The 12157-nt window shown below is 47.4% G+C and overlaps 1 protein-coding gene across 1 annotated transcript in view; it reads left to right on the top strand.

Annotated features, from left to right (window-relative positions):
• Positions 1 to 978, top strand: part of PRR14L (proline rich 14 like) — a 72870-nt gene extending 71892 nt beyond the window's left edge. Inside the window, exon 9 of the mRNA XM_063704681.1 lies at positions 237 to 978. Within this exon, the coding sequence (XP_063560751.1) occupies positions 237 to 507 (271 nt within the window). The 3' untranslated portion in view covers positions 508 to 978. The remainder of the gene's footprint in view (positions 1 to 236) is intronic.
• The last annotated feature ends 11179 nt before the right edge of the window (positions 979 to 12157 follow it).

Below are 12157 nucleotides of genomic sequence, written 5' to 3'. Positions count from 1 at the left end.
TCACGTTAAGCTCCTTGAGGTCAAAGACTTTGCTATATTCACTCTGGCCCCTCGGACATCTAGAACAAAACTTGGTCTTACGTGGTGGGAGCTCAGGAAATACTTCATCGTCAATGAATGATTCCCGCCCCCGTTGCTACACAGACCTGCCCAAGTCCTCTTTACCTCGCTGACTCTCTGAATATTTGAAGACGCCCCCTAATTTTTCTCCACCCCTTCTTAAATTATTCCTCAAGGGACCTGGATTGCAGCTCCCCGAGCACTGACAGCGAAACCGGGCACTTCCTGGTATTCGGATATGCGCAGCGCCAAGCGCAGCCGCACCCTCTGCTGGCCTCACGCCGTCTGATTGGCTGCAGCTCTCCGGAGGAGCGGGGCCATCCGAGAAGCTATCCATATTGGAGGAGGCTGCTAGTCCTTTGCTGGTACTTGCCGGGGTGGAAAGCAGGGAGGGTCACGTGGTTAAGACTCGCCACGTGGGCCGGGCGCGGTGACTCAAGCCTGTAATCCCAGCACTTTGGGAGGCAGAGGCGGGTGGATCACTTGAGACAGGCCTGGCCAACCTGGTGACTCTACTAAAAATACAAAAAATTAGCCGGGAGTGGTGGCGCGCACCTGTAATCCCAGCTACTCGGGAAGCTGAGGCAGAAGAATCGCTTGAACTCGGGAGACTGTAGGTGCCGTGAGCCGAGGTCGTGCCACTGCACTCCAGCCTGGGAGAAAGACTCGCCTAAGCAGTTTCTCTCTTTTCTTTTGCATTTTTAATCTTAGACTTTTGGAGATGTTGAAATGGTCCCTGAAACACTGCAAACACAGGGATGGGGGACAGATCCCAAAGTATAGCAGCTACTCATGAGTCCCAGAGCCCCTCCCGTCCTTCCCCTACTGCTGCCTAAGTGGTCTTCCTAAAACACAAGTTTGCACTTGTCAGAACCACTCCTTAAGATCTCTCATGGCTTGCCCTCATCTCCAAATAAAGATACTAACCACTGAGCTGGACACGGTGTCTCACGCCTTTAATAGCAGCAGCACCTGGGGAGGCCAAGGCGGACGTTTCACTTGAAGCCAGGAGTTTGAATGTGTGTGTGTGTGTGTGTGTGTGTGTGTGTGTGTGTGTGTGTGTGTGTGTGTGTGTGTGTGTATATGCCGGGCACGGTGACTCACGCCTGTAATCCCAACACTTTGGGAGGCCAAGGTGGGTGGATCACCTGAGGTCAGGAGTTCAAGACCAGCCTGGCCAACATGGTGAAACCCTGTCTCTACTACAATACTAAAAATACAAAAATTAGTCGGGCATGGTGGCAGGAGCCCGTAATCCCAGCTATGTAGGAGGCTGAGGCTGGAGAATCACTTGAACCCAGGAGGCGGAGGTTGCAGTGGCCAGAGATTACGTCATTGCACTCCAGCCTGGGTGACAAGAGCAAAACTCCGTTTCAAAATAAATAAATATATATGTGTATATATATATATAATATACATAATATATAATATATATTATATATATTTTTAATATATGGGGGTGGGCAAGGTCTTGCTATGTTGCCCAGGCTGGATTAGAACTCTTGGGCTCAAATAATCCTCCTGCCTCAGCCTCCAAAGTAGCCGGGATTACAGGTGTCAACTACTGTGCCCAGCCTATTTTTACATCTTTATTTTTATTTTATTTATTTATTTTTTGAGACGGAATCTCACTTTCTCGCCCAGTCTGAAGTGCAGTGGCGTGATCTTGGCTCACTGCAGCCTCCGCCTTTCCGGTTCAAGTGATTCTCCTCCCTCAGCCTCCTGAGTAGCTGGGATTACAGGCACATGCAAACATGCCTGCCTAATTTTTGTGTGTTTAGTAGAGATGGGGTCTCGCTCTGTTAGCCAGGGTGGTCTTGAACTTCTTTTTTTTTTTTTTGAGATGGAGTCTCACTCTGTCACCCAGGTTGGAGTGCAATGGCATGGTCTTGGCTCACTGCAACCTCCGCCTCCCGGGTTCAGGTGATTCTCCCGCCTCAGCCTCCCCAGTAGCTGGGACTACAGGCACGTGCCACCACACCCGGCCAATTTTTGTATCTTTATTAGAGACACGGTTTCACTGTGTTGCCCGGGCTGGTCTCGAACTCCTGACCTCATGATCCACCCGCCTGAGCCTCCCGAAGTGCTGGGATTTCAGGCATGAGCCACCACACCCAGCTATTTTTACATAATTTAAAAGTACACAAATAGGCCAGGTGCGGTGGCTCACGCCCATAATTCCAACACTTTGGGAGGCCAGGAGTTAGAGACTGGCCTGGCCAACATGGTGAAACCTCATCTCTACTAAAAATACAGAAATTAGCCAGACGTGGTGGTGCACGCCTGTAATCCCAGCTACAAAGGAGACCTGGAGTTGTCTGGATACCTCTGTTTCAGGAAGGCAAAGGCCATAGTGTATTATTTTGGAAGAGGAATTTCCAGTGAAGGATTTTGAACATAAGCACATCATTTGGTCAAATATATCTAAGTCTTGCTATCTTTTCTTGGCTTTGGAAGAAAAAGAACTTTAGAAGTAGGAGGACACAACCGGGCACGGTGGCTCACACCTGTAATCCCAGCACTTTGGGAGACCGAGGAACGCGGATCACAGGGTCAGGAGATCCAGACTATCCTGCCTAACATGATGAAACCCCGTCTCTACTAAAAATAGAAGAATTAGCCAGGCATGGTGGCACGCACCTGTAGACCCAGCTACTAGGGAGGCTGAGGCAGGAGAATCGCTTGAACCAAGGAGGTGGAGGTTGCAGTGAGCCGAGATTGCACCATTGCACTCCAACTTTGGCAACAGAGTGAGACTCCATCTCAAAAAAAAAAAAAAAAGGAAAAAAAAGAAGAAGTAAAGAAGTAGGAGGACACATCCTCATTTAGAAAATTGCCTCATTTCCCCGTGATGCTCCAGTGGGTACGAGAGTGAGTGTAATGACATAGATGGTACATCTGTCAACTCCAAAACTCAAAGGAAACATTCTTTTAAAGAACTGGCTATCTCAAAGTGTTAATAAGAGTCTTGGCAAGATTAAATCAACACTGAAATAAAAAGAGCAAGATAAAAAACTATATATTTAAAGAATTTATTTTGAAAGAAAAGCCATACAAATATAATATAAGCTGTTTATTCTTACATTGTATGTGCAAAATCTGAATGAGAAGTACATTCCTGGCCAGGCGCGGTGGCTCACACCTGTAATCCCAGCACTTTGGGAGGCTGAGACAGGCGGATCACGAGATCAGGAGATCGAGACCATCCTGGCTAATACGGTGAAACCCCGTCTCTACTAAAAATACAAAAAAATTAGCCAGGTGTAGTGGCGGGCGCCTGTAGTCCCAGCTACTCAGGAGGCTGAGGCAGGAGAATGGTGTGAACCCGGGGGGCGGAGCTTGCAGTGAGCCATGATAGCGCCACTGCACTCCAGCCTGGGTGACAGAGTGAGACTCCGTGTCAAAAAAAAAAAAAAAAGAGAAGTACATTCCTGATGTGTGTTTGTCAGCTATTGTTGTGATATTGCTGCATAACAAATCACCCCAAATTCAGTAGAGAACAATAGTGACCATTTATCCTCATGCTCATGGATCTGCAGGTTGACTGAGGTGGGCTGATCTAGGCTTGGCTCAGTCTAATGGCTCTGCTTCAGTTGCAGGTCAACCGGGCATGGCTGTACTTTAGGTCCAGGTCTGCTTAAAATGTCTCTTATTCTCCTTGCACCAACTACTCCCTAGAGCAGGAGATCCAAGCCAAGTCACACAGCACATTTAAGGCCACTCCTCTCTTCACATCCTTATATGATCCATTGACCAAAGCAAGACACATGGCCAAGCTCCACATGAACAAGGCAGAGAAAATATTCTACTCATGGTGGAAGAATTGTAGACCTACATGTCAAACGAGAAGGATATAACACAGCAAGAGCATGTGCCGGGCACGGTGGCTCACGCCTGTAATCGTAGCACTTTGGGAGGCAGAGGCAGGCAGATCACGAGGTCAGGAGATCAGAACCATCCTGGCTAACACGGAGAAAACCTGTCTCTACTAAAAATACAAAAATTAGCCGGGCATAGTGGTGGGTGCCTGTAGTCTCAGCTACTTGGGAGGCTGAGGCAGGAGAATCGCTTGAACCCAGGAGGCAGACATTGCAATGAGCCGAGATTGCGCTACTGCACGCCAGCCTGGGTAACAGAGTGAGATTCCGTCTCAAAAACAAACAAACAAAATACAGCAAGAGCATGAATAATTGGGATAAATGAACAATAATTCAATCTACCATAAAGTATAAAGAAAATAGAATATAAGAAGAAATATTCTTCTTATAAGAATATAAGAGGCTGGGCGCGGTGGCTCATGCCTGTAATCCCAGCACTTTGGGAGGCCGAGGCAGCGGATCACCTGAGGTCGGGAGTTCGAGACCAGCCTGACCAAAATGGAGAAACCCCATCTATACTAAAAATACAAAATTAGCCAAGCATGGTGGCACATGCCTGTAATCCCAGATACTTGGGAGGCTGAGGCAGGAGAATTGCTTGAACCTGGGAGGCAGAGGTTGCAGTGAGCTGAGATCGCACCATTGCACTCCAGCCTGGGCAACAAGAGCGAAACTCCGTCTCAAAAATTAATTTAAGAATGAGGCTGGGTGCAGTGGCTCCTGCCTGTCATCCTAGCACTCTGGGAGGCCCAGGCGGGCAGATCACTTGAGGTCAGGAGTTGAGACTAGCCTGGGCAACATTGTGAAACCCTCTCTCCACCAAAAAATACAAAAATTAGTGCAGGATTTCTTGGGATTTCTTTCAGAGACTTCGTGCTGCAAATCACGCTGCAAGGTGGTGCACGCCTATAGTCCTCAGCTGCTCAGGAGGCTGAGGCAGGAGAATGGCTTGAACCTGGGAGGTGGAGATTGCAGTGAGCAGAGATTGCACCACTGCATTTCAGCCTGGGCAACAGAGTGAGAGTCTGTCTCAAGAAAAAAAAAAGAAGAAGAAGAATGTAAGAGTGATAGAAGTAGCCAAAAAATTTGATCTACCTAAAAGGTAATCTTATGAACAGCTTGAGACCTAAGAAATCTGTTTCAAAATCTGCTTTGCAAAACAATTTTCATGGCTGGGTGTGGTGGCTCACACCTATAATCCCAGCACTTCGAGAGGCTGAGACAGGCAGATCACTTGAGCCTAGGAGTTGGAGACCAACCTGGGCAACATGGCAAAACCCTGTCTCTACAAAAAATACAAACAAAGTAGCCAGGTGTGGCGGTCCATGCCTGTAGTCCCAGCTACTTGTGAGACTGAGGCGGGAGGATTTCTGGAGCCCAGGAGGCCCAGGCTGCAAAGAGCTGTGAGTGTGCCAGCTGCACTCCAGCCTGGGGACAGAGCAAGACCCTGTCACAAAACAACAGCAATGAAAACAAGTTATCTGTCTCTGGCAGCGTCAAACACACAGAAATTAAAATCTCGCAGGATTTCTTGGAATTTCTTTCAGAGACTTCATGCTGCATATCACTCAGATGATTAAAGTTCCAGGTCACTTTCTTTTTTTTTTTTTTTTTTTTCTTTTGAGATGGAGTCTTGCTCTGTTGCCAGGCTAGAGTGCAGTGGTGCCATCTTGGCTCACTGCATCCTCTACCTCCCTGGTTCAAGTGACTCTCCCACCTCAGCCTCCCGAGTAGCTGGGACTACAGGCATGAGCCACCACAGCTGACTAATTTTTGTATTTTTAGTAGAGATGGGGTTTTGCCATGTTGGCCAGGCTGGTCTCAAACTCCTGACCTCAGGTGATACACCCACCTCGGCCTCCCAAAGTGCTGGGATTACAGGCGTGAGCCACTGCACCCGCCCTGCCGAGATCACTTTCTTGCAACATATTGTTACAAAACTTTTGTGAGCTGAATGGGGTTATATGACTTTAGCATTCCACAACCTCTCTCCCATAGCTCTGTATTCAGATACCAGCCACAGAATTCCGTTGTTCCACTTCAATACTCACATTATCCCAGTGTTTTTTGGAAGGCCCAGGAGTCATGAAAATTCAGCCTGGAAAACTTTGGACACCTTGGGTGAAATGGAGCAGCCTGGAAGTCAGATTGCAGTATCCAGTAGAGCCATTTCACTTGCTGACCCTGTGACCGTCACAGAGTCATGTGATCTCTCCTTATCTTTAAAATGAAAAACTTGAGGCCGGGCGTGGTGACTCAGTCTCTACTAAAAATATAAAATTACCCAGGTGTGGTGGCATGTGCCTGTAATCCCAGCAGTTCAGGAGGCTGAGACACAAGAATCACTTGAGCCTAAGAGGTGGAAGTTGCAGTGAGCTGAGGTCACACCATCACACTCCAGCCTGGGCAACAAAGTGAGACTCCGTCTAAAAAACAAAAACAAAAAGAAATAATACAGAGAGATCCTGGTGTACCCTTTACCCAATTTTCCCCCAATGGTAACATCTTGCAAAACTATACAATATCATAATCACAATATTGACATCCATATAGTCAAGATACAGTACATTTCTATTACCAGGATCTACAAGGACGCCTTAGTCCTTTTATAGCTGCACACATTTCCCTCCCACTCCCACCCTCTCTTTAATCTCTGGCAACCACTAATATGTTCTCCATTTCTCAATTCTGCTTGCCATGTAACATAACACATTCACAGGTTCTGAGGATTAGAATGTGGACATCACTGGCCGGGCACGGTGGCTCACGCTTGTAATCCCAGCACTTTGGGAGGCTGAGGCGGGTGGATCACGAGGTCAGGAGATCAAGACCATCCTGGCTAACACGGTGAAACCCGGTCTCTACTAAAAATACAAAAAATTAGCCAAGCGCGGTGGTGGGCGCATGTAGTCCCAGCTACTCTAGAGGCTGAGGCAGGAGAATGGCGTGAACCCAGGAGGTGGAGCTTGCAGTGAGCTGAGATCGTGCCACTGCACTCCAGCCTGGGTGACAGAGCAAGACTCTGTTCAAAAAAAAAAAAAAAAAGAATGTGGACATCACTGAGGATGGGGGTGTAGTGGTATTATTTAGCCTATCACAAAGTCGCATTGCAAACATCCCTTCCTCCAGGAGCCTTCTATACAAATCACTGCCACCAACCCAAATTAATTAAGCCATGCTACTTTTTTTTGAGACGGAATCTCACTCTGTCACCAGGCTGGAGTGCAGTGGTGCAATCTTGGCTCACTGCAACCTCTGCCTCCTGGGTTCAAGCGATTCTCCTGCCTCAGCCTCCCAAGTAGCTGGGACTACAGGTGTGCGCCACCATGCCCAGCTAATTTTTGTATTTTTAGTAGAGACGGGTTTTCACCATGTTGGCCAGGATGATCTCGATCTCTTGAGCTTGTGATCCACCCGCCTCAGCCTCCCAAAGTGTTGGGATTACAGGCGTGAGCCACTGCGCCTGGCCAAGTCACAGTACTTTTAAGTGTGCTTTCTAATACCTACCATTAACCATAAACCAAATGTAAAGTTAATTATGTGACAGTTTCAATGTACAGTTTTGAGAATTAGGGTTTTTTTTTTTTTTTTTTTTTGAGACAGAGTTTCGCTCTTGTTGCCCAGGCTGGAGTGCAATGGCCCGATCTCAGCTCACTGCAACCTCCACCTTCTGGGTTCAAGCGATTCTCCTGCCTCAGCCTCCCAAGTAGCTGGGATTATAGGTGTGCGCCACCACGCCCGGCTAATTTTTGTATTTTTAGTAGAAATTGGGTTTCACCACGTTGGTCAGGCTGGTCTCGAGCTCCTGACCTCGTGATCCGCCTGCCTCGGCCTCCCAAAGTGTTGGGATTACCGGCGTGAGCCATCACGCCCGGCTGTTGTTTTGTTTTGTTTGTTTGAAACAGGGTCTTACTTCTTCACCTAAGCTGAAGTGCAGTAGCACCGTCTTGTCTCACTGCAACCTCTGCTTCGCAGACTCAAGTGATTCTCTAGCCTCATCCTCCCACGTAGCTGGGACTACAGGTGCGAGCCACTAATTCCCAGCTAATTTTTGTATTTTGTAGACACAGGGTTTTGCTACTTTGCCCAGGCTGGTCTTGAACTCCTGGGCTCAAAGCAATCTGCCCACCTAGGTCTCCCAAAGTGCTAGGACTCCAGGCATGAACCACTGCACCTGGCCAAGAATTTGTTTTTGTTTTTGTTTTTGAGATGGAGTCTCGCTCTGTCGCCCAGGCTAAAGTGCAGTGGTGCAATCTCGCCTCACTGCAACCTCCACCTACTGAGTTCAAGTGATACTCCTGCCTCAGCCTCCCTATAGCTGAGATTACAGGTGCAGGCCACCACTCCTGGCTATTTTTTGTACTTTTAGTAGAGACAGATTTTCACCATGTTGGCCAGGCTGGTCTTAAACTCCTGACCTCAAGTGATCCACCCATCTTGGCCTCCCAAAGTGCTGGGATTACAGGAGTGAGCCACTGCACCCAGCCAGCTTTTTTGTTTTTGTCTTTTCTTTGAGACATAGTCTTGCTCTGCTGCTCAGACTAGGGTGGCAGTGGTGCGATCATAGCTCACTGCAGCCTCAAATTCCTGGGCTCAAGTGATCTTCCTGCCTCAGCCTCTCAAGTAGCTAGGATCCTGTGGGCCTGTCACCACGCATAGCAATAATTGGCTTTTTTATAACTACACGGTACCTTACAGTTTTCGATAATAATTATCCCTATGTAACAAACATCATGCAATAGAACAAATGAGATTTTCTTGTTGGGGGGCGGGGTGTGGAGCTTGAATTCTAAAAACGCGGATTTCGAAGAAGGACTGCTCCCTGATGTCTGTACTCACCAGAATATAAGCTTCGTAAAGGCATGGATGCCCACAGTCATACCTAGAGCAGACTCCCATAAATACACACTTATTAAATCAATGAATAAATAAATGAATGGATGGATTAAGCAAATGCTTCTGACTAGAAGTGTCAGGGCATTGGCAAGGTTGAGAGGCAGCAGCCCTAAAATTAAACAGTGATGATGACAAAGCTAGCAGCTTCCACTTATCAAGCACTTCCTGTGTGCTGCACACAAATGATGTTGCAAACCCTCATTATAACGCTATAAATTGGGTGCATCACCCAGGCTGGAGTGCAGTGGCATGATCACGGCTCACTGCAGCCTCGATTTCCTGAGCTCGGGTGATCCTCCCACCTCAGCCTCCCAAGTAACTGGGACTACAGGTATGCACCATCATGCTGGGCTAATTTTTCTATTTGTTGTAGAGATGGAGTTTCACCATTTTCTCAAACTCCTGGGCTCAAGTGATCCTCCTGCCTGAGCCTCCCAAAGAGCTGGGATTACTAGCTTGAGATGGAACAAGGTAAACTGGTTTCCACAGTGGCTGCACCATTTTACATTCTCATCAGCAATGTACAAGGATTCCAATTTTTCCCACATCCTCTCCAATGCTTGTCATCTTCCTTTTTTTTTTTTTTTTTGGAGATGGAGTCTTGCTCTGTCACCCAGGCTGGAAAGCAGTGGCGCCATCTCAGCTGACTGCAACCTCCGCCTTCTGGGTTCAAGTGATTCTCCGGCCTCAGCCACCTGAGTAACTGGTATTACAGTTACTCGGCTCACTGCAACCTCCGCCTCCCAGGTTCAAGCGATTCTCTTGCCTCAGCCTCCTGAGTAGCTGGGAGTACAGGCATGCACCACCACACCCAGCTAATTTTTGTATTTTTACTAGCGACAGGGTTTTACCATATTGGCCAGGCAATCTCGAACTCCTGGCCTCATGATCCGCCCTCCTTGGCTTCTCAAAATGCTGGGATTACAGGTGTGAGCCACCAAGCCCAGCCCGACCAGCTAATTTTGTCTCTACTAAAAAGTAGAGACAGGGTTTCACCATGTTGGCCTGGCTGGTCTTGAACTCCTGGCCTCAGGTGATCCACCCACCTTGGCCTTCCAAAGTGTTGGGATTACAGGCATGAGCCACTGTGCCCAGCCTAAAATCAACCATTTTAAAGTGGACAATTCAGTGACATTTAGTACATTCACAATGTGGTGTACCATTTCTGTCTAATTCAGGACAAATTTTATCATCTCAAAATAAAACCTTGTTGTGCCTATCAAGTAGTTACCAATGTTTCCCAATTTTAACAGATTAAGAAATAGACTAAGACAATAGGAAAAGTGCTGGCTGGGAGCCATGGCTCACACTTGTAATCCCAACTTTTTGGGAGGTCGAGGTGAGAGGATTACTTGAGCCTAAGAGTTGGAGACCAGCCTGGGTAACATAGTGAGACCCTCATCTCTATAAAAAATACAAAATAAGCTGAGTGTGGTGGTGTGCACCTGTAGTCCCAGCTACTCGGAAGGCTGAGGTGGGAGGATTGCTTGAGCCTGGGAGCTCCAGGTTGCAGTGAGCCATGATTGTGCCACTGCACTCTAGCCTGGGTGTCAGAGCAATATCCTGTCTCAAAAAAAAAAGAAAGAAAAAGAAAATAAAAAAAGTGCTAAGGACCCACAACAAAATTTTTAATATTAAAATTAAAAAATGAGGCTGGGTGCGATGGCTCATGCCTGTAATCCCAACACTTCGGGAGGCCGAGGCGGGAGGATCACTTGAGCCCCCGAATTTGGGATCAGCCTGGCCAACATGACGAAACCCTGTCTCTCTAAACAAAAATACAAAATTTAGCCAGGCGTGGTGGCCAGTGCTTGTAATTGAAGGCACTGGAGATGCTGAGGCAAGAGAATCGTTTGAACCCGGTAGGCGGAGATTACAGTGAGCCGATATCGCGGGCCACTGCACTCCAGCCTGGGCCACAGAGTGAAACTCTGTCTCAAAGGAAAAAAAGGAAAAGAATATAATAATAATGAATTCAGCTTGGATTTATAAATATAAACGTGTTAATATAAAGACAATAGTCTTTATACCAATACAGTTGTAAAATAAAATTCTTCATTTTTAATGGAGAAAGGGGTCAGTCCACTGAGGCAAAAGTGCTTGGGGCTCACGAAAGCTTCGAAGCTCTGCCACTACCATCCACACTGCAAAAATCCTTTGAAAACAAAATCGAGGCAAGCTCGTTTTTTTTTTTTTTTTTTTTTTTCTTGAGACGGAGTCTCGCTCTGTCGCCCAGGCTGGAGTGCAGTGGCGCTATCTCAGCTCACTGCAAGCTCTGCCTTCCGGGTTTACGCCATTCTCCTGCCTCAGCCTCCAGAGTAGCTGGGACTACAGACGCCCGCCACCACGTCCGGCTAATTTTTTTGTATTTTTAGTAGAGACGGGGTTTCACCGTGTTAGCCAGGATGGTCTCGATCTCCTGCCCTCGTGATGCGCACGTCTCCGCCTCCCAAAGTGCTGGGATTACAGGCGTGAGCCACCGCGCCCAGCCAAGCAAGCTCGTTCTTAAATGCTAGGCTAATTCTGCCCCCTAGCGGCCACAGAGAAATCTCAGAAATTAATGCCCCCAGCTGTTGAGTAATTCGCACCTACCAGTTGCCTTGAACGTACGCTGCATTATTTTGTCCTCACAATTCCATGAGGTAAGTGATATCCAAATGTATAGATAAGCTGCCGAAGATTCGAGTGGTTAAGTCGGTTTGTTGTTGTTGTTGTTTTTTTTGAGACGGGGTCTCAAAAGACAGGATCTTATGGAAGTTAATGCTGTTTCCTACTGAAGGAGGCACAGCGAGTGCAAGCCTTGGTGGGCAGGAAGCGTGCTTTAAAGTTTGAGACTGTCAGGCCCGGCGCGGTGGCTCACGCCTGTAATCCTGGCACTTTGGGAGGCCGAGGCGGGCAGACTTGAGGTCAGCAGTTTGAGACCAGTCTGGCTAACATGATGAAAACCCGTTTCTACTAAAAATTCGAAAATTAGCTGGATGTGTGGCACGCCTGTAGTCCCAGCTACTCGGAAGGCTGAGGCAGGAGAATCGCTTGAACCCGGGAGGTGGAGGCTGCAGTGTGCCGAGATCGCATCTCTGCACTCCAACCTGGGCAACAGAGTGAGGCTCTGTCTCAAAAAATAAAGTTGGAGACTTTTATTCTAAAAGCATTCAGTGAGCCATTTATTTATTTATTTTCCTATAAGCTTGGAAAAATAGGTTCTTCCCCACCCATCTACATGACAGTAATGAGCAAATATCCTTATCAGATAATACATGATTTGCAAACATTTTCTTTCATTCTGTGGGTTGCCTTTTCTCTCTCTCTCTCTCTTTTTAAGA

The sequence above is a fragment of the Gorilla gorilla genome, chromosome 23 (genome assembly GCF_029281585.2).
Source record: "Gorilla gorilla gorilla isolate KB3781 chromosome 23, NHGRI_mGorGor1-v2.1_pri, whole genome shotgun sequence".
Classification (NCBI taxonomy): domain Eukaryota; kingdom Metazoa; phylum Chordata; class Mammalia; order Primates; family Hominidae; genus Gorilla; species Gorilla gorilla.
This window is presented reverse-complemented; position numbering and strand designations above follow the sequence as displayed.